The sequence below is a fragment of the Gymnoscopelus braueri genome (genome assembly GCF_963280865.1).
Source record: "Gymnoscopelus braueri genome assembly, chromosome: 5".
Classification (NCBI taxonomy): domain Eukaryota; kingdom Metazoa; phylum Chordata; class Actinopteri; order Myctophiformes; family Myctophidae; genus Gymnoscopelus; species Gymnoscopelus braueri.
The window spans coordinates 7,863,747-7,891,583 of NC_137606.1; the positions used below are offsets into that span (position 1 = coordinate 7,863,747).

At 41.5% G+C, this 27,837-nt stretch overlaps 2 protein-coding genes across 3 annotated transcripts in view; both read left to right on the forward strand.

Annotated features, from left to right (window-relative positions):
- Positions 1–2,638, forward strand: part of abcg1 (ATP-binding cassette, sub-family G (WHITE), member 1) — a gene marked incomplete at both ends in the record, with an annotated part of 16,473 nt that extends 13,835 nt beyond the window's left edge. Inside the window, 4 exons of the mRNA XM_080427786.1 lie at positions 78–178; positions 839–997; positions 1,705–1,823; positions 2,410–2,638. Coding sequence (XP_080283912.1) covers positions 78–178; positions 839–997; positions 1,705–1,823; positions 2,410–2,638 — 608 coding nt within the window. The remainder of the gene's footprint in view (positions 1–77; positions 179–838; positions 998–1,704; positions 1,824–2,409) is intronic.
- Positions 2,639–8,449: 5,811 nt separating this feature from the next.
- Positions 8,450–27,398, forward strand: eif4h (eukaryotic translation initiation factor 4h). 2 transcript variants are annotated; one of them, XM_080428858.1, is made up of 7 exons: positions 8,450–8,550; positions 14,021–14,208; positions 14,442–14,506; positions 16,529–16,655; positions 20,070–20,141; positions 23,333–23,509; positions 23,798–27,398. In XM_080428858.1, the coding sequence occupies exons 1-7, from the start codon at positions 8,486–8,488 to the stop codon at positions 23,944–23,946; spliced, it is 843 nt and encodes a 280-aa protein (XP_080284984.1). In that variant the 5' UTR covers positions 8,450–8,485; the 3' UTR covers positions 23,947–27,398. The 2 variants fall into 2 exon arrangements, with proteins under 2 accessions (XP_080284984.1, XP_080284985.1); XM_080428859.1 differs by lacking the exon at positions 20,070–20,141.
- Positions 27,399–27,837: the final 439 nt, after the last annotated feature.

The following is a 27,837-nucleotide window of genomic DNA, read 5'->3' on the forward strand; positions in this document are numbered from 1 at the left end:
GCAGATTTGGAACAGCTATGTTTTGTAACTGGCACAAAATAATTAAATAAACATTGAGTCTGTGTCATTTTGCTTAGTTCCTCTGGAGATGGGCGTGTTTCTACGAGAGCATCTGAACTACTGGTACAGCGTGAAGGCCTACTACCTGGCCAAGACCATGGCTGACATCCCATTCCAGGTGCCGGCACATGGATGGATGGACGAATGGATGGATGGATGGATGGCTGGATGGACGGACGGATGGATGTGGTGTACTGAATTGATTTCAAAATACTACTGTTGGTCTATAAAGCTTTGAATGGTTTAGGGCCAAAATACATTTCTGATCTTGTACGATATCATGATTCATGATATCGTACAAGATCAGAAATGGAAAGCTTTATAGACCAACAGTACTAGTATTTTGAAATGAACCATCCAGACCTCTCAGGTCATCTGGGAAAGGTCTGCTTTTAGTATTTAGTATATTAGTATCAGCATTTAGTTTTTGCACCACATGTCTGGAACAAACTCCCAGAAAACTGCAGGTCTGCTGCCACTCTTATCTCTTTTAAAACACAACTAAAAACCTTTCCGTTTGCCACTGCCTTTGATTGTGTTACTTTTCTTTTTTCTTTTTCTTTCTCTTCTGCACTGTAATTGATTTTTCCTTCTTTTGTTTTATGGTATGCAGCCTAGTGTCATTATATAATTGTGTTTCCTTTGCTTGATGTTCTGTGTAAAGCACATTGAATTAATTGCCTTGTTGTTGAAATGTGCTATACAAATAAAATTGCCTAGCCTTGCCTTGCCTTACTGTAGTATTGTTTACTGAATGTTTTGTTGTTTTTTACTGCAGGTCATCTTCCCGGCGGTGTACTGTAGTATTGTTTACTGGATGACGGCTCAGCCACCGGACGCCGCGCGCTTCTTCCTCTTCCTGGCTCTGGGGGTGTTGACCTCCCTGGTGGCCCAATCACTGGGCCTGCTGATAGGAGCTGCCTCCACCTCCCTGCAGGTCAGCCCTGGCACGACACCACACCACACCACACCACACCACACCACACCACACCACACCACACCACAGAATAGAATAGAATAGAATAGAATAGAATAGAATAGAATAGAATAGAATAGAACAGAACAGAACAGAACAGAACAGAACAGAATCGGGCATAGGGTTGGAATCCGGAACTGGAGGAATCGGAGGAACCGGATCCAACATTGAGGAACCGGAATCGGTTCCATCACATTTGGAACCATTTCCGGAACCAGTTTTATCACACTGTCAGAGCTGGTATGTGGACTTCACGTCTGCTATAGAATTACAATATCGGTGGTTCTCAAACTTGTACATGTCAAGGACCATCATCCCAACCCTAATCGGGCATCTAGTGCGGAGGTCTTTGGTGCACGTCCCACTGGGAGGAGACCCCCTGGCAGACCAAGGACCAGGTGGGGGGATTATATCTCCACATTGGCCTTTGGAATGCCAGGAGGAAGTGGCTAATATTGCCCCAACGGCCCGACTCCGGATAATCGGTTGAAGATGGATGGATGGATGGAATAGTAAGTAAGTTGGTCGGAGTGGCTTATTGACGGTATCCGCCAAGAGCGAGGGAGTCTATCGCTCTTTTCAACGCTTTTCAGGGGTTGCTGGATCGAATCCTAGCATTCCCACAGACCCATTGGTGTGACTGTTGTATTTCTCTGTTTTCCCTCTAGGTGGCGACATTCGTTGGGCCAGTGACAGCCATCCCTGTGCTGCTGTTCTCCGGGTTCTTTGTGAGCTTCGACACCATTCCCTGGTACCTGCAGTGGATCTCCTACATCTCCTACGTCAGGTAATAAGAGGATGGAGTTGAAATTAATCTGTGTTCAAACCTCTCTGTTCTCACAACCAGCCACCCAGCTAATGTTCACTAGAGTTATCGATCAGTTCTGATTGATCTATTGTTGTCTGGATTCTACCCTTAACCTTAGTTAAATAGGATGCATTCTCTTATTTTATTATGCAAATTAGTTACATATTATTGCACTTATAGTTGCATTATGCACTTTATGTGTCTCCTCCCCTATTCTCTTCTCTTATATGCTCTAATTCTCTATTTTATAACTGCACTGATAAGCCTGCACAATTCAACATTTCACCCACCTTACTTATGTGATGTGACAATAAAGATTCTGATTGACATACCATCACCCTCAACACTCCTCTCCTCTCCTCTCCTCAACACTCCTCTCCTCAACACTCCTCTCCTCAACACTCCTCTCCTCTCCTCAACACTCCTCAACACTCCTCAACACTCCTCTCCTCTCCTCTCCTCTCCTCTCCTCTCCTCTCCTCTCCTCTCCTCTCCTCTCCTCTCCTCTCCTCTCCTCTCCTCTCCTCTCCTCTCCTCTCCTCTCCTCTCCTCTCCTCTCCTGTAGGTATGGTTTCGAGGGGGTCATCCTGTCCATCTATGGTTTGGACCGAGAGGACTTGCATTGTGAGCCAAGTGAGACATGTCACTTCCAGAAGTCGTCGGCCATCCTGAAGGAGCTGGACATGACGGACGCCAAACTCTACATGGACTTCATCATCCTCGGAATCTTCTTCTTCTCCCTGCGCATCCTTGCCTACTTCGTCCTGCGCTACAAGATCAACGCCGAGAGGTAGACCGAGGAAGACTAGGAAGAGGAGGATGAGAACAGGATGAAGATAAGAAGAGATGAGAGAGACGAGAGAGTTGAAGGAGAATTAAGGACATTTTGGCAGAGCTTCAGGACTCTGAGACCAGTTCTGGAACTGGAAAAAAAACCAAAACACTGTAGGTCAAAGATCAGCAAAGTAGCTGTAAGTTCTACAAATGAGCGCATGAAAAATATAAAATATAAACACAAGGCGAAGACAGGTTGACTTCTAGCGTTTAGCTTGGAGTTGAAGCTGGCAAGCTGAGCTTGATATGAGTAGATTGATTAGCTTGCTGTTGTGTCTTCTCCAGGTAGAGATAGACAAGATGAAGCTGCAGGTCAGAGCTGGTCTCCTGGTTCCTGTTTTATACTCCAGTGACGCACTGGCACACAGACACACTGGCACACAGACACACTGGCACACAGACACACTGGCACACAGACACACTGGCACAAAGACACACTGGCACACAGACACACTGGCACACAGACACACTGGCACACAGACACACTGGCACACAGACACACTGGCACACAGACACACTGGCACACAGACACACTGGCACAAAGACACACTGGCACACAGACACACTGGCACACAGACACACTGGCACACAGACACACTGGGACTCTGACACACTGGCAGACACACACACTGGCACACACACACACACACACACACACACACACACACACACACACACACACACACACACACACACACACACACACACACACACACACACACACACACACACACACACACACACACACACACACACTGGCACACAGACACACTGGCACACAGACACACAGGTGGCACTGACACACAGACAGACAGACAGACAGACAGACAGACAGACAGACAGACAGACAGACAGACAGACAGACAGACAGACAGACAGACAGACAGACAGACAGACAGACAGACAGACAGACAGAGTCACGCTTACAGTCTGCCACAGACACACAGACAAATACACACAGACATAGACACACAGTAAAGCAGACAAAAAGACACAAAGACTCACAGACACAGAGCAAACCAGCATCTCTGTTAGTCAAACCACATTCTGATCAAAGATTCAGGAATGTTGACTTTTATCTGCACCACTTTGGACCAAACTCATTTTTGTCATCTTCTAAAGAGACAATGAATGGATCAAACAAAGCACATTTCAGTCTAATGCAAAGGGCTGTAAACAAACTGACTCTAATATAGACTATTGTTTTTTGTTTAATTTATTACACAGCCCTGCGTGTGTTTGTTAAGGTGGTTTGTGCTGGGTTCTGAAGTTACAAAAAAAAAGTTAATTATCTTTAATTAGCTTAGCATGCCTCCTTGATGTCACCACCACTGTCAGACGTGCACAACACATGCACAATACGTGTCACATGACAGGAGGAGGACATAACATCCACACATGGCTGTTACTAGAAAATGCAGTATTTCTACATATTTTACATATCGGTGCTGTCGGGCAGAAACCTCCTACCTCCATATTTCAACTTGGTATGTTTGTTTTTTTGTATATTAAAGCAGCACTATGTAACTTTCCTCTTCTACCCCGGATTTTAACCTGGTTTTCTGGGCAAGTGCTGACATTTTTACCATTGAGCTAATAGAGCCTGCCTGCTTGCTCAGGGGATAAATTGAATCTTGACCATCAGGTCAAAATTCGTGTCAGATCCTGTGTATAGGTGAGACATGACCTTTGACACGATCTAAATGTCTCAATAGAAGAGCAGGAAGACAAAATACAACCACCGCAACTGTAGAAGTTATATTGTATTAACATACTCTACCATACAGATTGGACAAAATTACATTTTATTTATGAAAGAAAAGTTACATAGTGAGGCTTTAATGCCCTACTTCGTCACACAAAAGTATAGCAACTTCCAGAAATGAAGCGTTGTGAGCTTGTAGATTTCTATTTTTGCTATTTTTGAATATATATATTTTTAAGTTAAAGTGAAGGTGTTTAAGTCTGTGGGTTTCGAGCATGTGGATCTGCTACTTTTGATGTTTTTGTGTGACGCTGTAGTAAGATCAAGTATGGCATTCATTTATGAAAAAACACAAAAAGTGAAAATATGGAGATAAGAGGTTTCTGTCCGACAGCAACGATATGTTATTATTAATATTGTCAACTCAGGTGTTTACTATTCAGTCACCTCTGGTACTGTGTTGAGCCAGGTCGCACTGTATCTGCTCAGTTGTTATTCTAACAGACTAAAATAACTATGTTTTTATTCTAACTTTTCTTTTTGGTATATTGGTTCTTTCACAGTATTCATTTTGTGTTCTCATCATTCAGTACATCTGTATGTTAAACCATTCCTATTAAACTGACACATAACAGATGGTCTGTTTATCATTTATATGACATTTAACTTTGTGGCTCCCAACTTCAGAAACCCTACTAGTCCTGCTGCCTATAAAACCAGCAGTACTAGAGGTCCTGGTATGATAGAAAACCAGCAGTACTAGAGGTCCTGGTATGATAGAAAACCAGCAGTACTAGAGGTCCTGGTATGATAGAAAACCAGCAGTACTAGAGGTCCTGGTAGGATATAAAACCAGCAGTACTAGAGGTCCTGATAGGATATAAAACCAGCAGTACTAGAGGTCCTGGTAGGATATAAAACCAGCAGTACTAGAGGTCCTGGTATGATAGAAAACCAGCAGTACTAGAGGTCCTGGTATGATAGAAAACCAGCAGTACTAGAGGTCCTGGTATGATAGAAAACCAGCAGTACTAGAGGTCCTGGTATGATAGAAAACCAGCAGTACTAGAGGTCCTGGTAGGATATAAAACCAGCAGTACTAGAGGTCCTGGTAGGATATAAAACCAGCAGTACTAGAGGTCCTGGTATGATAGAAAACCAGCAGTACTAGAGGTCCTGGTATGATAGAAAACCAGCAGTACTAGAGGTCCTGGTAGGATATAAAACCAGCAGTACTAGAGGTCCTGATAGGATATAAAACCAGCAGTACTAGAGGTCCTGGTAAGATAGAAAACCAGCAGTACTAGAGGTCCTCCTGATGTGCCAGATTAATGTTACCTACAGATTGTTTAAAATATGTTTTATTCATTAAATCAAGTCATGGATTGTAGCTTTTAAGACATCATCTCTTATGATAAAACACGGCCATATCATAATTATATACAATGCCTGCTGTGTCAAAGCTTACGATCACTCTATTGTTAATAAGATTTTTATGAGAACAGAGTACGAGTTCAGACAGTATCCTATAGTCTGTAATGAGACACAGAAAGACAGACAGCAAATATAGTTAGATTGTATGGTGCCAACATGCATGCATGAATGGCTCATTACCAAGGTAATTAAATACAAATGAAAAAGCCTTTCCTCAGAAAAAGTTGTGTTATTGTTTATTATAGTTTAATGTCATCACATCAACAAAATACCAGCATGCTATAATAAACCAAATTCCCTACATTAGGCTCGGAGTAATAGTAGCTACTATTTGATAGTAGGCTACTATATTTGTTATAGTAATAACGAGTGAATAGCACACGGTAATATTACTGTGTAGCATTAGAAGTATTACTCTTTGATATTAGTCATATTATTGTGTGATTACTGTGGTAGTAGCTATTACTCTGAAGTATTATAGAGGTAGTCATGTTAGTGGTTTGATTGTACTTTTATTTAGTAAGACATGAGAATCACAGTACATGGAAGTACAAATTCACAATACAAGGTCTACTAAACTGGAAGACTCATTAAGCACTTAGCTTGTTTAAGATGAGAACCCCATGCACACAAATCATGATGACATATAAGAGACAGACAGATATACACACTACACTACTATACAGAATGTCATACAATCAGCTTTCAGGTTACTGGTATGAAGAGTGAAAAAAATATATACAAAAGAAGAAAATGAAAGAGGAGGGGGTAGGTTAAGACGAAGACTTGGTAGATAATAGTTTGTGATAGTAATAGTACTTGTACTGTGAGTGAGTGTGTACTGGTGCCTGTACTGTGTAGTATGGTGATGGTGATGATGAGCATGGGTGTTGGGTGTTGTGATGATGAGTCAGTCAGGCACACACTGGACAGCTAAACTGAGAGCACAAGTAGCCCTGAAACATGACTGTCATATCATGACAGTCATGACGAAACTTCAACATGGTTTCTGCACTTTTTCTATTTGCAGCCCGTACATCTACATAAACGTTCAAATTTCAAATATAAAGTGCTTACCTTATGGCCATGGATGTTAAAATTATGTTCGGGTTCTCAAAAGTACCCGTATCTTTCGTATTGTTCAATAAAAAGCGTTTTAATTCGATTGGTGGCCATTTTCTCATAGTTATAATGTATCAGAGTGCAATATACCTCCCAACCGATAGATTCGCGTAGTTGAAGGGATATGGAAAAAAATACGAAGGAAATGGTCACTGATCGAATTAAAATGCTTTTCATTCAACAATACGGAAGATAAAAGTACTTTTGAGAAACCGTACAGAATTATAACATCTGTGGCCATGAGGTAAGCACTTTATATTTCACATTTGAACGTATATGTAGATGTACGGGTTGTAAATGGAGAAAGTGCAAAAACCAGGTTGAAGTTCAGCCATGACGCTCGTGACAGACGACCGTCGTGTGAACCATCGCTGAGAGAGCACAAGGTACTTTTATACCCTAACTTATATTTGCATAAAAGCATTTCCTGTCATACATTTACTAACGTTATCATCACGAGTTTGACAATACAGGCATGGTTCATCACATTTATTAAATTATCATTACCATTGTTACATTATCATAACGATGATTATAATATATAATATAGTATTGTATTAATATTGTGATACAATACATGTTGCAATACCCAGTGGTGTAAAGTAAAAGTACATTTACTCAAGTAATGTACTTAATTACAATTTTGAGGTGTTCTTTTACTTTACTGGAGTATTTCCAATTTTCTCTACTCCACTACATCTCTATTATCCATTTTTACTCCACTACAATTTACTTTGTAGATTTTGATTATTATTATAAAACATGCATTAACCACTTCAGCCCTATATACATTTTGGCCATTTAAACATTTAAAAAAGATGTGTATACATTTTATACATTTGAAAACTTGTGAAATGCATGGGTACATTCTGCATAATGAGAGTACTTTCTACTTTTGGTACTTTAAGTACATTTTTATACCAATACTTTTGTACTCATTTTAAACAAGCTTAGTGCTTTTATGAGTTATCCAGTTTAGTAGACCGTGTATTGTGAATTATACTTACAAGTTCCATGTACAGTTTCTCATGTCTTACTAAATAATCAATCATCAAGTACATCAAAGTAAAATTTGAACTGCAGACTTTTATTTGTATAACAGAATATTTCTACAATGCAGTATTAATACTTTTACATGAGTAAAACATTTGAGTATTTTTTCACCTCTGGCAACACCCAATGTAAAAAATTAAAAAACTAAAATAATAATAATGTGCTTCCAAGGTTGTAAGACCCCCCCCTCCCTCAAAGTTTAAACTGTTGACACCAACAGTAGAGAGAGATGCCTGTCAACTCAAGATGTTATGATGATTATAATTGTATAGTATTAACAAAAATAATGTGATTCAATGCATGTTGCAATACCCAATATAAATAAATTAAATACAAAATAATAACAATAATGTGCTTCCAAGGTTGTGTAAGACCTGCCTCAAAGTTTAAACTGCTTACACCAACAGTTAGGCATATATGCCTGTCAGATAGAAGTCAAGGTAAAAGAGTTCCCCGCTGCAGCGTGCGGACAGCAGCACATCGTGTGTGGAACATGGCGGACTACGACAACTACGATGACCGGGACCGGGCTTATGGCAGCTTCGGCGGGGGAAGAGGGTGAGTGGGAACACCGCACACAACCGGAGGAAAAAAACGCGTCCGTGCGGGTAGTGGAACCGCAAAACGCCGTGGGATAACGCGTTTGCGGTGCGGGGTTTGAGGCGTCGCAGGGCCGCCGGGGCCGGCGCTCCTCCCCGGGCGGCCGCCTAGTAGGCGCCGCGGCCCGGCCCGGCCGAGGTGAATGGGAGGGCGGCCGGGGAGCGCCGGGAAACACCGGGGCCTGGCGCCGCGCTAGCCGGGGCCTGCTAGCCTAGCTAGCATCATACAACACTGCTGCACTAGTGTAAGACCCATGAGGTTTAACACAACAACATTTAGCTTTTATTTAAAAACACGTTCCGTCCACCGCCTCCTGGACGCTGTGGGGTTTGCTGAGGACCTGGTCCGCGGACCACCAGGGTCTGGACCAGGTCTGCAGCAGGAGGGACCCCTTGGGGGAGCCGGAGTCCAAACCACATGGTTTGGTTGGGTTGGTGTCAGAATGGAATGGCGGAGCTTCTGTTGCAGCTGCAACCCGTTGCATGGCTGCTGCCTGCAGTCTGTCTGCCTGCAGGTGAATCCACCTGTCAGCGGGGGGGAGCAGGCTGCATGCATGTGGATAAACATTTTTTAGAAGCATGTTTACAACCATGCTGCGGATGAAGGTGTGGGGGGCTAACATGCTAACTGCAGCACCCTGCAGGTCGGGCCTCTAGTCGGCCCGCCGTCCCTCCATTAACCATCCCTGCTGGGACTGTGTGTGTGTGTGTGTGTGTGTGCCCCCCCCCCCCAGGAATACAGGTTGTCCGACATTATCATGGCAGGGTTGTGGTATCGGATTATTGATTATTATGTCATCATTACTGATTATTATTACTTGTCCCGAGTAATGCCTGTCCCAAGGGGCCCAGGCCAGGGGTGCGAACCACCCTCAGATTGACAGGTTTACAGGTGTTAAAATAGTGAGGGAAATGTCGTCTTTGTCATACAAGCTCCTGTCATTTAAACAAGAAAGTTGTAAAGAATAGAGAAAGAAACAAGGAAAACAAGTCAGACATGTGATGTCACGTATTTGACAGTGACTCCTTTTATTAATATAGTGTAGATATTATAATTCACGCAATGTCATTATATACATAAGGTGTGCATGTTATGTACACAGTATATATTGAAATTGTTATAGTCAAACTCGGCAAATGGCAAACAAAATGTTATAAAAATGCACACACAAGCAAGTAACTACATGTGTAGCTTGTGATCTGTGTGTGTGTGTGTGTGTGTGGGGGGGGGGGGGTGTTTTGGTGTGTGTTTTGGTTGTTATGTCAGGTTCATCTTCAAAATAATGTCAAGCTTTATTAATCTCCCCAGTGGGCATTATTTTCATAATCCTGTGCCGGTGGTCACATTCTAAAAGTCTTTGTTGCCTGGTTATAAAAGTGAGTGTTATTGAATTGTGACAGTGGGTTATCACTTAAGTTACTGTATTCAGAGGGTTTCTGCATTGTAGTGATTCCTAACCTGGGGTTCTGGCCACCCTTGGAGGAACACCAAACATCACAAGGGGGGAGGGCATAGAACCTAAAAAATATGAATCACTTGCTTTCAGCTACTGTATGCCTGCATGTTCTTAATGTGATATTGATACAACAACTTGTCATACAGACTCTGTTATCCTGTAACTTAAAAAGGAGTTGTTCACCTCAAAAATGACTTATTTTCTATCAATTACACACCCCATGAAGCCTTGAATTTATGGATTATTTTAGTTTTTGTCGCATTCCTATAAGACAATAATTTGATGACCGGCAGAGTCTCTGGTAGGAGACTTAGGAGAGTCTCCTACTATTGACCGAATAAATCAATCAAATTATTCGCTTAGGAATGTGGGAAAATAAATAAAAACAAATCTCCACGATTTCAAGGCTTCATGGGGTGTGTAATTGATAGAAAATAAGTAATGTTTTGGGTGAACTACTCCTTTTAACATAGCTAACTCCTGAAGCACAGTAATAACATTGTACACATGTAAAATATGTAACCACTTTCAACCTGGCATTTTGGGGTATGTCATATTTTGAAAAAGTTTTTTAAAAAAAGAGTGAAAATAGCACATCTACAAACTCGCAACGTGTCACATTCTGACACGTTGTGAATTTGTAGATCTATTTTCACAATTTGCCATACTATTTGCAGTAATTTCTCACTATTTGCCATACAACAGATTATATAGGACTAAAGTGGGCGTGTCTTGTCTGTGTGCACGGACAACGGGTTTGGCAATCGCTTACCTGATGCAACTTAAGTGTTTTTATACAAATAATAATTATCTATAGTTGGTACACCATGATGTACTGTAAGCAACACAACTGCAGCTAATACAATTAATAATGGGTGTGTAAGATTTAGGTGTGTCAGTGTGTATTGACCGTTGTTGGCTATTTTTTTTTTTTTACCAGCTAACTTGTGGTTAGAGTGTCCGCCCTGTGGTTGTGACATCAGGGCATTTAATTCCCAGCCAAGCCCATACCAAAGACTATAAAAATGGTACCCAATGCTTGGCACTCTCTCAGCATCAAGGGTTGGATTGGTAAGTCCCCAATCTGGGAACCCATCGCCAACTGAAAATGAAAAACAGCGCCCTCTGCTGTTTGTTCTATGTCTGTTGGCTCTGGGCGGACGATAACGTAACACCAGAGCACAAGGAAACCGGTGTTTGTGATGCGCCTTCAGCGCATCACTTCCGGTTGGTGCGACTATGTTTTCATTCCCACTAACAATATTTCTACACGGAACACTAACACCACTTCTCCCAGAGAACATGGATCGTTTTGGTTATAAGCCCACTTGTTTCTATGATGAAAGAGTAAGTTAAAATGTGAATATATTTCCGTGGTTTTGTCTGCTTTGGACGCTATTGTTAAATTAGTTTCGGTTTGTTTCGAGGGGGAAAGATCGACGGACATGTGAATCCCGCCCACTACATGTGATTGGGTAAAGCGCGGCCTACTTCCTGATCTGAATGCGCACTCGTTATGACGAACCTCCCCGACAGATTCCAACGCAGTGCAGAAGCTGTTCTTGAGAGATTAGTAAGTCCCTGACGTGACATGCTAGTGTCATGTCCAGGGGGTGTGCTTTTAATCTGCTGTAGTTTGTAACCTTAACTGGAAAAGAAAACGTCAATCGGCCTAGGCTTCATGCAGCTTTAACCCATTCAATCCGGGAACGCATCTGTGTCATTTTAGATTTCTTTGGCTATTCAAAAATAGCAGATCTACAAGCTCGGTGCCGCGCTATGAGCTTGTAGGTGTACTATTTTTTTTAAATCGTGAATTTGTGCAAATCTTTGAATATATATATATATTTTTTTAAAACAAACATTTTTAACTCAAATCTTTGCTTCTGGGGGTCCCTGGAACAAAATGTTTTGAGATTGGGGGGGGGGGGGGGTTCCGGGGCCAAATGCATATCTAAAAAAGTTTTCTAAATCCTAACTGTATGTTGCTATATCATTGGTGCTCCAACTTTTTCATGTCAAGGACCCCCAAAATTATATGTATTTAATACGGCCGCTGACCCCCATCTCAAAATGTTTTGTTCCAGGGACCCCCAGAAGCAAATATTGGAGTTAAAAATGTTCGCTTTAAAAATCTTGTAAAAGCTTGTAGATCTGTAGATCTGATTTTTGAAATGCCAAAGAAACCTTGAAACCGATCCTTAGTTTCCCGGTCTTAATGGATTTGTCAATCAGCCTAGGCTTCATGCCGCTTTAAAGGCCAGCTGCAATGGCTTTTCTCAACCAACCAATTTTGTGGCGTATTTCCTGGTTAAACAGGAAGCTGGGTGCTTCTCAGCCAATCACAGCGGTGGTGGGCTACTGGGCTTGGGTCATTCACTGACTTAACCAGTCGAGCGCAACACATTTGGCTGATCGTCCCATCCCCTCAGGCTATGGGAGTTTAAACTCTGGAATGTAACACTTTGCTCGCGCACTGCAACCAGGCATAAGGTTGAGCTTACTGACAACCCAAGCAGCGTTGCAGTAACATAAACGTTTAGTTTGATTAAATGAATGCAGAGAACCTATGCTAACTTTCCATACACACACACACAGCCTATGTAGCGTTGAGTATACTATAAATGGGTCCAGTGTCAAGTGTTTGATGCCTTCCTCTAGGACAGGGCTACTCAACTTAAGATGGCTCAGGGGCCACTCAGCAAAATACCAAAAGTCCAAGGGGCCGCCATAAAAATGACGGTCCTATTTTGGATTTTTGGATTTTGTAACGCACAAGAAAATGTACATTTTGACATCATATTCTTTTCACTGTACCAGTTTATTTTGTGTTGTGTGTATGTCCAGTGGCAGACACCTATCCTGGGCGCGCGGCAAAGCCGCGCGGCCGGAAAAATTTGGGGGTCAAACCCCCCCAAAAACCCGAAATGCATAGAAAACTATGCATTATACCTGTAACAATTGACGCACCTGTATGTATGTCTGTCTGTTTTTTTTTTTTTTGACCATGAGGGGGCCGCCAAGACGCCGCGATCGGGCCGCATGCGGCCCGCGGGCCGCGGGTTGAGTAGCGCTGCTCTAGGAACACGCAATGCATACGGTTGCTGTCGGGCAGAAACCTCTGCATCTCCATATTCTAACTTTTTTGTGTGTTTTTTAATTAATGCCCTACTCGATCATACTACAGCAACAAAAGCATCAAAAGTAGCAGATCTACAAGCTAAACGCGGTGAGAAGCGACGCGTTTTGAGCTTGTAGATCTGCTACTTTTGAATCCTGAACATATAAGGCAATGAAGCAAGTTAGTTGAACTTTTGAAACAATGAAGCCCTAATCAGCTGACTGACTGCTTTCTGAAGGACCTTTTGAGAGTTAACCATTTATACTGTGTCTTAGTTCAATTGCTAAAATAGCTGATCTACAAGCTCACAAGGCATTGCGTGCCATGTAGACCTGATATTTGGATATTTGGTTGCCTATTATGACATGCCCAGAATGGGGAAGCTAGGGTTCATGTGGTTAAGTGCCTTGCTCAAAAGCATATCGACAGTAGTTGAAGGAGAGAAGGGTTAATAATAATACATCCAATTTATATAGCGCTTTTCTTGGTACTCAAGTCGCTTTACAAGATGGAACAAACAAAAAAAAAACTTCATTACAAGAATAACTAGTTAAAAGGCTAAAAGCTATGCAAAGAAAACATTAAAATTAAAAGGCAAAGGTTTGATTGACAGAATTCTAGCCGGCAACTCTGATAAGCTGACTTCCAACCTCCACACCTGACTCTCTCTCTTTGTCTGTCTCCAGCTCTTTCTCACTTTCTCTCTCTCTTTCTCTCCCTCTCTATTTTGTTTTATAGGTTAGTTTTCTATCTAGCTAATGGAACATTATCATGGTTCTTTTAATAGGCCCTCATCCGCCCTGGATTCATAATTCTTTACATATTTTTCTTTGTGCGTGTGTATGTGTTAGGCCCCGTGGAGGTGGGGGTCCGGGAGCCCCCAGGAAGCAGAAGGAGCTTCCTGAAGACCCTCCATTCACAGCGTATGTGGGCAACCTACCCTTCAACACTGTCCAGGGGGACATCGACTCAATCTTCAAAGACCTCAACGTCCGCAGTGTCCGCCTGGTCCGAGACAAAGAGACAGACAAATTCAAAGGTCCGGATGCATGGAGGTCATGATGATGTGTCACAATTATTTGAGATAATACTTAATTATTTTCACTTTTTTTTTAAAACGTTTTGCCTTGAATGATATGTCCAAAAGACGGATCGATTTATTAACCGATTATTTTATTAAACAATTAATTTTACATTTGAACTCAACTAAAAAATAAACAGTGTTGGTTAATGTTTGTTGCTTTCTCTAACTTAAGTTTCTTTGTTTTCCAGGATTCTGTTATGTAGAATTTGATGAACTGGAGTCTTTAAAAGAAGCTCTGACATATGATGGCGCTGTGAGTACTGTGTGTGGGTGTGTGTGTGTGTGTGTGTGTGTGTGTGTGTTTTTGTGTATGTAAAATCATTGCAGTCAGGCCAAATCTCCATATTTTGTCCCTTCATGTAGAGCCATATGAAATCCGTGTTAACGGAATCGCGGACGGAATTGCGGAAATGACCAATAAAAATGGAATTGGAATAAAACGCAGAATATTGCAGAATTGGCCCTAATCTGGGAATTAATAAAAAATAATTCGCGGTAAAATTTATTTTTTTACCGCGAATATTTTACAAATCCACGGAACACCACCATTTTGCATGGCCACATCCTACTTTATCCAACTTTATAAACAATAAAATCCACGTAGAAATCGTCTTAGAAAGACGATACAAATAACAATACTAATACACCGGAGCCGCCATCTTGCGCAGACCGAATTCTTTGGGTAACGCTTTTGCGTGTGACACACAACAAGTGCCGTCTGCGGAGATGAAACGTGACTTCTCTGTGCCCTGACAGCAGACCTGATTCTATGGGTAAACACATTTGAAAAAAAACCCTAAACAAACGTCAATTAAAAATAAAATGTTAGTGGTGTAAAATGCCACTAAAAAAGTTTCTGAAGCCTGCTGCAGTGCAACAGAAAATATAATGCATAAACAGGAAATATAAAGGGAATTCAATGATGGAAATGTAAAAACAAAGGAACAATATTATTTTTGTAAGACCAAAAGCAAAAGCAGAAAACTAGCTGACCAGGCTCTCGCACGGGGACCGGAGTTCAAATTCTTGGTAGGACTTGAATCTTATAGATTGGAGCTTTAACCCATTAAGACCTGGAACGCATCTGTGTTGCATCTTTTTAGATTTGAGCTAAAAAGCATTATTTTACACTTTGGCTATTAAAAAATAGCAGATTAATTAAAAACGGCTATTTATAAACTTCTAAACTACTGTGTTCGGTCTGATGTAGTGTTACTGTGTTCAGTCTAATATAACTTAACTGTGTTCAGTCTAATATGACGCTACAGTGTTCAGTCTAATTTCTAATATAACCAGGGGTGCACATAACCTTTTTGGTCTGGTTCTCAGGGGAGCACCTGGATATGTTACTTGGTGCGCACCAAATAAATACATTTTGCCGCGACACGTCTCGCAGGATGGATAAAAGAGGGATACATGGATAACATGGATAACTTGCCTATATATATATATATATATATATTTATTTTGCACCATCACGGTGCGTTCGTCATCGCTGACGAGTGCATGTAACACAGCCAGCAACTGCTGCGTGCGAGTCGCGCGACTGACTGTGTCAGGATTCGAGGCCACACTCACAATCACGTGCAGCATGCACAAAAAACAGTTTTTAGAAGACATTCTAAAGAAATACATTTTGTAGAATCGGCCTCATGTCTGAGGCCGATTGACACATTGATTGCCAAGATCAAGTTAACTTGATCTTTTGAAATTTTTCAAAAAAAGTTTTTATTTTATTTTATATTTTTTATTTTTAAATTTGACCCAAAGACCAAGGAGATATGATTTTTCGAAGATCTAGACTCCTATCCACTTCCTTGCTAACTTAAAATTTAAAAATTCTGTATTTCGCACTATAAGCCGCACCTGAATATAAGCCGCAGCAGCTAAATTGAATGATTTGTACATATATAAGCCGCACTGGACTATAAGCCGCGGGTGTAAAATCCATAGATTTAGGAGGTCCCCTAGTGGCCGTTAGCTGTAAAAATCCATAGATAAGCCGCACCGTTATATAAGCCGCAGGGTCGAAAAATGGGAAAAAAGTCGCGGCTTATAGTCCGAAATTTACGGGTACTTTATTTTTCTCAATGAAAAATCTCTGGCATAAAACTGCAAATAATCTGAAATAATTCTGGCAGGCAATGTGTTAAAACACTGGGAAATAAAATTGAATGATATGGTTCATTGAATTCTATCTGTCTGTCTATTGGCGAACATAAATAACATGTGACAATAAAGTTGACATGAACTATGTTGACCTTTTGACCACCAGTTGCTAGGCGAGCGATCTCTCAGGGTGGACATCGCTGAAGGACGACGACAGGAGCGAGGAGGAGGAGGAGGAGGAGGAGGAGGAGGTGGTGGTGGTGGAGGCTTTGGATTCCGCAAGGATGACACAGGTACTCTTGACAACACGGGTAATATATGAATTCTTATAACTAAATAATTCACTATTAAAATAGCTATAATTGACTCACGCTACTAACTAGTTTATTAGAAATTCAGTAACAAATTGAAATGCCAGAGATATTTCCTTGACTTTTAAAATGTGTAATTTATTTAAAACTGTTAACATGATCTTCTTTTTTGTTTACCTTGAACAATAAGGGAGCTATAATAAGCTGTGGCATAGCCTGTTCCAGGTCAGTTCGCTTGATTGGCTCGGCAGCAGATTTGAACTGGAAACACATGACCCATTCTTCACACGTGTTTCCTGTTTGTATCGGCTGCTGAGCCAATCAAATAAAGCTATGGGAAACTGAACTGGAACAGGAAACGTGTTTGTTTGCCACTTACTGGAAACCTAGGACTACAAGCATGCTCAGAGCCTACTCCTGACCCGTGTTCAGGGGTGTTTTCTCGGGAACATACAGTATCAAACAAAAACGGCTATTTATAAACTTCTAAACTACTGTGTTCGGTCTGATATAGTGTTACAGTGTTCAGTCTAATATAACGCTACAGTGTTCAGTCTAATATAACGTTAACAGTGTTCAGTCTGATATAACGCTACAGTGTTCAGTCTAATATAACGCTACAGTGTTCAGTCTAATATAACGCTACAGTGTTCAGTCTAATATAACGCTACAGTATTCCGTCTAATATAACGCTACAGTGTTCAGTCTAATATAACGTTAACAGTGTTCAGTCTGATATAACGCTACAGTGTTCAGTCTGATATAACGCTACAGTGTTCAGTCTAATATAACGCTACAGTGTTCAGTCTAATATAATGCTACAGTGTTCAGTCTAATATAACGCTACAGTGTTCAGTCTAATATATAACGTTAACTGTGTTCAGTCTAATATAACGTTAATTGTGTTCAGTCTAGGGCTGGGACTGTATGGATTTGTTCTCACTGTGTGAAAAAGCAATGTGTCCAGACAGTCTGTGATGATAAACGATGATTATTGCACTATATGCACTCCTCTATAGCCCCCACCTGGAGGACGTAGCACCTCCATCATACTCTCCACTTTAGTGGGGAGATTTGAACCCCTTGACTCCTCGGTGCTGGACATGCACTTGACCCCTGTGCCACCCAGGCACCTCTGTGATAAACTTCCCTTCATTCACATCCATTCATTCGTTGCATCCAGTCATTGTGTGTTTTTTAGGTAAACAAAGCTGATCTTTTGTGTGGTGGAAGTTTTAGAGGAAGGAAGGACATTTTGGTTCTAACCTGAGCTTCTTCATGGTATCAGATCATCAGCACACACTTGGAGGACAGTCGCTTCTCCTAACCTGCATTCTTTTCTCCCCGTCTCTGTACTGTAGTGGTTCTCAAAGTGGTGTCCGGGGCCCCGGGGGTGCGTTTTTGGGCTTGTAGATCTGTAATTTTCCAAACAAAAACAAAAAAGTAATATATTTGAAACATTTTGAAACTACATAGATCTTGTATGGGGTGGTCCTGGCACACAATCCTTTCAGTTGGGGGTCCAAGGCCAAATACAAATACATAATTTGGGGGTCCTTGACATGAAAATGTTTGAGAACCACTGTTGTAGTGAGAGCAATATGACTAATCCTGACCTCTCTACAGCCTGTCTGCTTGGCATCAGAAACTAACCGCTTTGCTTCTGATTTCTCATTTCCTCCTTCTAATCCTCTCCTCCTCTATTGGTTGAACTTGCTGATCTAGGATCTGAACATTATTCCACTGTTTCACTAAATCTGGGAAATGTCTCCATAATAACCTCCTAAAAGAGAACTTGTGATAACTCGTTCTTGGCACTCAGAGAGTTAACACATTGGGTGCCAGAGGTTTATTAAAATATTATACGTTGAGTGCCAGCATTTCTTTCATCCACTTGCGTTATACATTTCGTGCTGTGAGAAGCCCCGACGCGGAAATGCATGTAAACAAAGCGTGCGTGCGAGACGGCGGAGGGTCCCGACTAACGCCTGGAACAATAATATTTCCAACGCGACCCTCCATTGCAGCGTGATCGCCGATCGAAAACGGCTCGTTTCCACCACATTAAAAAGAAATGGAGATATTAAGCTTTTAATCAAGGAGATAACATTGAAAACGCCGACCGGAAGGATTTTTGACATGGAGCCACATCCAGCCTCTTCTTCTCAGAAACTGCTTGGGTGATGTCAAAGTTTCGTTTTAGCGCCCCACGTGGCCCACATGTATAAAAATAGAATTGGGTCAAAAACGGTCCGGACCGTTTTCGGCACTTCTCGTTTGGACCCTCAAAAACGGTCCGGACCGTTTTTGGCATTCAATGTGTTAATGACAATGCAACTCCATGTTTTCAATGTTTACTTGCTGGAATTAGACCTGTGAATAATCCAGATGAAAGACCCAATGACATGAAAAATTAATTTGTGCTCATAATGAGGACATGCCTAACACAATAGATGACAACAAGCGTTTGTGTATTTTTATGTCAAAATTTGTTAAGTCTAATCTCAATCACTTCTTGTCAAACGCAAATGTACTGCGTGATTACATAAGCAAGCCCTTATGAATAATTACGAATCATGATTTCATTCACCTGTGTGAGTCCCATAGCTCCATGTTCCTCCACTCGCACCTGATTTTCATTTTAGAGACTCTTGAGCTGCTACGTTCTTTATCGAACTCAAACCATTTGAGGTGAGAAATAGGCAATGCAGTAACATAAAGGTGCCTCAGCACTGCCTCTAAGACACAAACAGCTGCACTATGAGCTGCGTCTGTAGTTCCCATCGATGCCAAAGCCCAAGGGTAGGCACAACACGCCACCGTTGCAAAGGAAAACGTATTAACTCATTAAGACCTGTGGGCGATTCTATTAGTTGAGGCAAGAAGTGATTTGAAAAAGTGTGTTGCTATGTATCGTCGCTGTCGGGAAGAAACCTCTTGTCTCCATGTTAACTTTTTGTGTTTTTCTACTTCATCATACTACAGCGTCACAGTCACAGAAAAGCATCAAAAGTAGCAGTTTGGACATATGAGGTTTCCACCCGACAGAGACGATATCTAGCTCAAATCTAAAATGACACAGACACTATCCCGGTCTTAATGGGTTAAGACACAGACAACACACAGACACAATACATCGATTATTTTTATGCTCAACAGAGTTTGGAATATATTTTTTCTCATTTTCACTGTGTGTATCGTCTTTAGAAGACAGACTAGTTAATGTTGTTTGTCTCGGTAGGACAGAGTGAGTACTCAGACCATTACTCCTCAGTGTGCCATCAGTGCTACTTTCTACAGGATATCCCTCCTTTTCCTCTCTTCTCTCCTCCAGGAGAGGTCCTCTTCTTCCTCTCCTGTGCTCCTCTGGTGTTAACCTGACATTGTTACCTGCAGGTAGAGGTTCTCGTGGAATGGGTGGCCGAGGAGGTCGAGAATCCAGAGATGACTTCTACGACAACTCAGGAGGTAGCGATGATGATGATGCTGCTGATAATATAACAGCCAATCACATGCGCTCTCAATCAGGCTGTGAGCCAATCAGGCACTCCCGTCTGTTTTTTTTTAGGCAAAGCAGGCCGCTTCCCGGAGGTGTGCATGTCGCTAGCGATCAGCCAGATGGTACTGATGGTGGGGGTCATTCAATAAGTACAATCTGGAGGTGTGCAGAGTTGAGTCAATAATCAATTTTACAACCCACAATTGCGCATTTAACAGACATTCTTCAGAGCAACTTACCAGTGCGACAAAAGTGTGCAAAGAAAACAATTTAGTGCTTCAAAGAAACTAGGATACAAGACAAACATCAAACCTAGCATCAGTCTAAACCAGTGGTTCCCAAATGTTTTAGCTGGAGACCCAAAATAGAACATCTGATGACTCCCCGGGACCCAAACTATTGAAAATAGCCGATCTACAAGCTAAAAACACGTTGCGTTGCGATCTGCCAATGCTTTTCAATGGGAATGCCGTGGTTTGATGGTCTTGCGCGTCTTTCCGCGTGTCGCGCACACCTTGCGTTTATGTGCTCTATAAGCCTTGTCTATTTGAAGCAGATGAATGCTCGAGACAGATGCTGCTTTAACTCCTCTGTCCAATCGGGTGAGTCGAAGGCGGACCGTCCCAAGACTCAGGAGCTCGCAATTGAGCAACTGCGGGCTACGGGGAGGGTCCTGAAAGTGAGTGACAGGTGCGTCACTGGTTATTGGGACAGAATGCGCTGTAAGCTACTGTTTTTTAGAATGCGCTGGCTGCAAAAGAGTTAATCAGCCGGCAGCCATAGTTTGGTGTGACCGTGCATTAACAGGTTAAAGATGGATTAAGTTAATTCTCCCTCCTGGCTCTCAAGCTGTGGCATAAACTCGTCCCTTGCTGTAAGAACTGCAGACTCACTCCAAATTTAGGCAAAAGACAAAGTGATGAGTAATGCCACACTTTTCACTGCCTTGTCCAGATAGTGAGCGTGGGAGATAAAAGACAGGAAATATAATCTGTCCCTTTTTATATTATAAGGGAAGGTTTGAAAACAGTGCCACTTTAAAATGGCACGGGCAGCGAGGCAAGGTGTTAGTTTTACACTGGGGATTAAATAAAAGAAGGTAAAAACAAATAAATGAATGGAAAGAAGTGCAGAGTCATGGAACCAAAAACATGCTACTTCATAATTTTCAACCGCAGTCTGAAAACTCCTCTTAAAGCTGCACTGTAACTTTCCTCTTCAACCCCTGGATTTGAACCCGGTTTCCTATGTAAGTGGTGAATAGAGCCTGCCTGCTTGCTCAGGGGATCAGTTGAATCTTGACCATCAGGTCAGATCCTGTGTCTAGGTGAGACATGACCTTTGACCCGATCTAAATGTCTCAATAGAAGAGCAGGGAGATGAAATACAACCACTCCAATTGTAGAAGTTATATTGTATTAACATACTCATACAGATTGGACAAAATTACATTTTATTCATTAAAAAAAGTTACATAGTGCCGCTTTAAGACTCCACCTAACCCCCTAGCATTCCTCTCTGCCTGGTACCTTTTTGGATGGATGATAGATAATAGGGAATCATTAAATTTTTTTCTTTGCACTCTACTTACGTGACTATTTTACCCTGTCTGTTGACCGGGTTCATGACCGATGCCTGTAATTTCAAATTGTAATTTACACGCACTAATATTCAACCGACATTTTAATCATCAAGATTTGAGTTAATATTGATCATTAAAATGTTTTTTTCATATTATCGAATCGGATGTGTTGTGCAGCACTAGGATAGCCCTGTCGGTTAATTAAGCGACGCAGCACTTCCTCCAGGGGGCGCCTTGCCACATGTTCAATGTAACCAGGTTGTCCAACTGGGATTGTTGGGACTGTTGAACTGAACACAACTGTCAACACAGTGTTAAAGGACAACTGAACTCGACAGTGTTTAAAGACAACTGAACTCAACAGTGTTTAAAGACAACTGAACTCAACAGTGTTAAAAGACAACTGAACACGAGGTGTTAAAAGTCAACTGAACACAACAATGTTAAATGACAACAGTGCTAAAAGACAACTGAACACAACAATGTTAATGACAACAGTGCTAAAAGACAACTGAACACAACAATGTTAAATGACAACAGTGTTAAAAGACTATGAACACAACCGTGCTAAAAGACAACTGAACACAACAATGTTAAATGACAACAGTGTTAAAAGACAACTGCTCACAACGGTGTTAAAAGACAACTGAACACAGCAATGTTAAATGACAACAGTGTTAAAAGACAACTGAACACAACAGTGTTAAAAGACAACGGAGTGTTAAAAGACAACTGAACACAACGGTGTTAAAAGACAACAGCAGGGGTTTAAAACATCTGTAATTACCTGACCTGTGAGTCTCTGTTAAAATGGTGTTGATGTTGGTTATTATGTACTAAAGTCCATTTCTGCTTTGAACAACAAGTGTCTCACAGTCACTAAATGTTGCGCTACCAAGTGTCTCACAACATGTCGCGCTGCGTGTCTCACCAAGTTCTGGGTTTTGAGCGTTCATACCTCTGACTCGCTCACAGTGTCGCCATACAAAATGGAAACAACGAAGTGATTAGTCTTATGCATCTTTTGTTTTTTCCAGAGGTAGAAAGTAGGGCAAAGGTCGTCCACGACACAATTTGTAATTTTGTTGTTTTTTAAAGATATATTTTTGGGCTTTTATGCCTTTATTGATAGGGCAGTAGGCTGACAGGAAATGGGAAGAGAGAGTTGGGGAGTGACATGCAGCAAAGGCCGTCGGGCTCGGGACTCGAACCTGCGACGCGCTGTCAGGCTACATTGAGCCTAGGTGCCTGGACCGCTACGCCAGCCGTCCAGGCCACAATTTGTAATTTGTATGTCACTTTTCGTTGTTCTATCTATACAGTACCTGTGGCGCAAAGCATAAATTGACCTCAACCGTAGCGTTACCATAGCAGCACAATGACCACAGAGCCTCCAAGTAAGCCTGTGACTCTGCTGTCTGTGGTCTCCCATCATGCATTTCTTCATTTCATCTTTCATTAACGACCCAGTTCCAGGTGGATCATCTCCGAGCTCCCAGTTCTCACTCAACGTTCTCTTGACCTCTGACCTCACCTTGTCTAACCACTGCTGTCTATTTCTTCTTGTCTGTCCGTCAGGCGGGTCAGGAGGAGGCTTTAGAGGTGGTGATGACTACGGGCGAGGTCGAGGTGGCAGTCGCCCAGGGGGCGATGACAGGAGGGGAGGAGGAGGAGGAGGTCGGATGGGAGGTGGCTATAGAGACGGACCTCCCCCACGCGGAGGAGGAGGGGAAGACTTTCGAGAACCTTCTGCTGGTGACAACTTCTTACTACTACTAATAATAATATATCTATATAAGTGATTCTCAAAGGTTTTCATGCCAAGGACCCACAAATTGTGGGTATTTGGCTGTGGACTGTATTGGTTATGGCAAACTGTCTTTTAAAAAATATATGTTTTGTGGCCTTTTATTTGATGGTACCATGGAGATTGACAGGAAACATTGCACTGTAGTTTAATAAATGTTTTGTTATCTTGTATGTTGTTTGTATGTTCTGTCTAACCATCCATCTAATCCATGTATGTACTGTTGTGTGTTGCAGAGGAACGTGCTCAGAGGCCGCGGCTGCAGCTGAAACCTCGCACGGTAGGGGCTCCGCTCAACCAGGTGGCCAATCCCAACTCCGCCATATTCGGGGGCGCCAAGCCCCGGGAGGGGAAGGATAAGGAGCCTCAGCCTGAGAAAGAATAGAGACTTGCTTGGGCCTCCCTGCAGGGGTGGCAGGGTAGTGGGGGGGAGGAGGGGGTGGTGATGATGATGATGATGAGGGGGGACTGGATCATGTGTGTATGGATTATAGATAGAAGACTTAAAAAAAGAAAAAAAAACACAAAACAATTAAAAATAAAATGATGCCAACGGGAAGGCAGGAAGGCAGTGGCTCCGCCTCCTTCTAAACAGCTGATTAGACGACACAACTCTCCTTGTTCTTCTTCTACTACTAATACAAATACCACTTCCTGTTTTGTTTTTTTCATTTTCTTTTTCAGTTTGAGCAAAGATATTTATTCTATATAAGGAATAAAAACACAAAACAATCACACACATACAAACACGTACATAATACAGTATACACACATACAGTTACATACAAACATAACACATACCGTATATAGATAACACACAAACACACATGCATGTCCAAACTGTACCTGGGTTATTTGTGTGTGTGTCTGTGCTGCCTCTAGTTTGTGCCAGACTAGACGTAATGTCTCCATCTGTTGAAGTTTGTTCGGTGTGGTTTGGTTGTTCTGGTTGAGATGGTGAGGCACGGTACACAGATGAACAGGCCTTCTGCTCAGCCTCCACCAGGTGGCGCTCTGTTTATTTTGGCTGGTAAACCGATAGAAACGGTGGCTAGTTCCGTTTCAGTGTGGCTGAATAGACAATTATGTTAGTTTGTGTATAAAAACCATCACAACACCACCTCTTAGCTCTTAACCAACCCTAGCGTCCCTATTCTTGGGGCCCAACATTCGTCAAAAAAAGGCAGATCTACAAGCTCAACAAGCTCATCGGCTATTTTGGGCTGAGATAATTTAGCGTACAGCGAAAACAGGAGGGGGCCTATTATAGAGCCCTGGGGGACTCCGGTCAACTAAGTATAGGGTTTAAGTTTGAAGAGAGGATTTAAAACCTGGATTGTCTTTAAATGTCACTGCATGTCGGATGTTTTTCTTTTGTTTTTTATCTACCTGAATCACCACATGGGCGGAGCTGATCCTTTCAGGTCCACTGAGATTTGTGGCAGACCGTTTATTAACTAGGGATGACACGATATAGTGGCCGTATATCTGTTTCATTGACTGTCAACTTATTTTGCCGATTTTATTCAGAAGAAGATCAGCAAAATAAGTTGACATTCACGGTACCGATGGCTGTTGCGGATGTTTATCTGTTGACGCATACATTTTTCACTAGCTCTTTTGGTTTGTTAGACATCTGCAGCCTACCAAGCTTCAGATTCAAAACAGATTCAACACTTTTTTAATAATGAAGATTTATTTGAATCCCTGGCATAAAAGCGGAATAAATGACAAAATAAACATCGGTATCGGCTATTGGCCAAATTATTATTTTTGAAACATTGATTTCCATATCTGTGCATCCCTATTATTAACCACTTGAACCCTAGCATCCCCATGCCAACATTAGGAGATAATGGCTGGCACAAATTAGGGCCAAAAGTGGATGTACATTCGGCAAAAATGCATTTACAGCTAATGTAGGCAACGCAGACGGCAGATCTACAAGCTCACAGCACGTCACAAGCTTGTAGATCAGCCATTTTCATGATTTGTCTTTGTACAACGAGGTATGTAGGGTTCAAGTAGTTAAGTATAGAGCGCAGTATATTAAAATATTTCAGATTGCTAAACGGTCATTGTCTTTCTCTCACTCATCCTGTTCTGTGTGGTGGGCTCCTCCCACCTCAGAACAATCCATCACAAGAAGGATCTGAAAGTAGGGCTGGGCAATATAGGACTTCAAATCAGTATCACCATTATTGCAAACTTCTGTCTCGGTTAACGTTTAATTATACTTTTTTTTAATAATGAAAATGGCAGATCTTCAAGCTCACTATGTGACTTGTAGATGGGCTTATTTCCACTATTTTTGCACGCCACCATTGTACAACGAAGGATGATACAGGGTGAAGTGGTTAAATCAGACTAATCGATGTAGTCAATCATTTAGACAAATCTAGTCGATTCTTTGATGTAGGCTAAAATATTTTTTTATATTATTTATATTATAAAAAAACTGCTTCTGGATTATTCGATTAACCTACATGAGCAAGAAAGTCGGTTGTTGGTTCTAAATATCGGTTTCGATATGTTTTCGATTAATTGCCCAGCCCTATTTTAAAGTATGGTTTGATCTGGATCAAACGGTCTATAAGCCTGTATGGCGTAAGACTACACTTCATTATTCTGTTCATCTTATGAATATTCTTATCCAAAAGTAGACTTTGGTCTTTGATGATCCACTTTGATTTGACCAGAGATGTGGGGGAGGGACTTATGTAAAGTGTCACATTTGCTCCTCCCCTCAGACCCAATCAACTTTGAGCAAGCATGCCAGCTATGTAAGCTGCATGCTAGTTGTGTTGGCATACATGCTAGTTGTTTTGGCTACATGCTAGTTGGGTTGGCTACATGCTAGTTGTACTAGTTGTGTTGGCTTCATAATGCTAGCTGTGTTAGCCACATACTAGTTGTGTTAGCTACATGCTAGCAATGTTTGCTGCATGCTAGCTTGTGCTGGTGTCTGCAGCTTTTGATTTATCTGTGAAACACTGATAATGTCCACTGTTGTCTGATTCTGGAACCCAGTTTATTTGATTTTATATTTTTTTATTTTAAAGAATGTTTGCTTCCTGTAATAACAAATGAAACGGAAAAGAATGAAAAATAAACACAAGGCTCTGTTGTACTACACTCCTGTGACATCCTATCTCATAGCTAGCTAGCCCGCACATGAAGCCCCATTTATACTTAAGTCACAGGACGGCGTCGCACAGCAAAAATGGCATATCTACAAGCCCACAATGCATCATGGATGCGACACGTTTTGTGCGCTTGTAGATCTGTTTTCGGTTGGCGCGACATCGTCGTGTGGTGGAGCATAAAATTACGCACGAGTCTACACACCACACAACTGAACCATGTGTCCCTGTTGTTGGCTTCAAGGCTCATTCATGCTTCATCTTATGACATTTTTCAGTTGAAAATACATTTTTTTTTTTTTTTTGAGGGAAGGGTCATAGGATAAAGTATGAATTAAGCCTTATTACTCTCTCCAGCCAGTCTCCAGAGAGTTTTTTTGTTTTGTTTTGTTTTCATTTTTCTGCAGCAAAACCATTTTTTATCTGGCTTTTTACTGGATATGAAATTGAGAATGTGGAGAGAAAAAAAAACTTCTTGACTGTACGATAGAAAGACCACCTGTTTTTATTCTCTTTTTTTGTTTTTGTTCATAAGTTTCCTACACTGTTTATGGCAATAATAAAAAATGTATCATCTTACATGATAAAAGATTGTGTTTAAATGGTGGGATGGGTTGAGTTGAGTCGTTTGGTTTTTTTTTTCTTTCAATTGAAACGGAGGAAGAATAAAAGAATAAAGTTTGCTCTGTACATCGGCTACATGTAACAGTGAGTTACTCTGTTAAGATAGATTTGACAATTGTTTATTTGTAAATTCTTATTGAACTCCCACACCTGACCCACCTTAAACAGGTTTGGCTGTGAAGCAATTATTCTTTTTTATAATGTTTTATATTTTGAATTGCATTACATTCATTCTCAACTGAAATGCACACACATTCTGGCATTTTTAAAGAATTAATATTTTGTTTAGGAAGATACTGTACATTTTCGGATCTAAGATCAAACCATCTATTTAATGCCGTTTTTGAAAGATATTCACTTCTGTCGCATAAACTTCACAGGGTCCAGCCTGGCCATGTCATCCTCAGCTGAGGAGGAAACCGTGAGAGAGACAGACAGACAAACAGATAGGCACTTGGGGTATCCTTTCTATGATAAAACTTTAGTTTTCAAATTTGTGGAGCATAGTA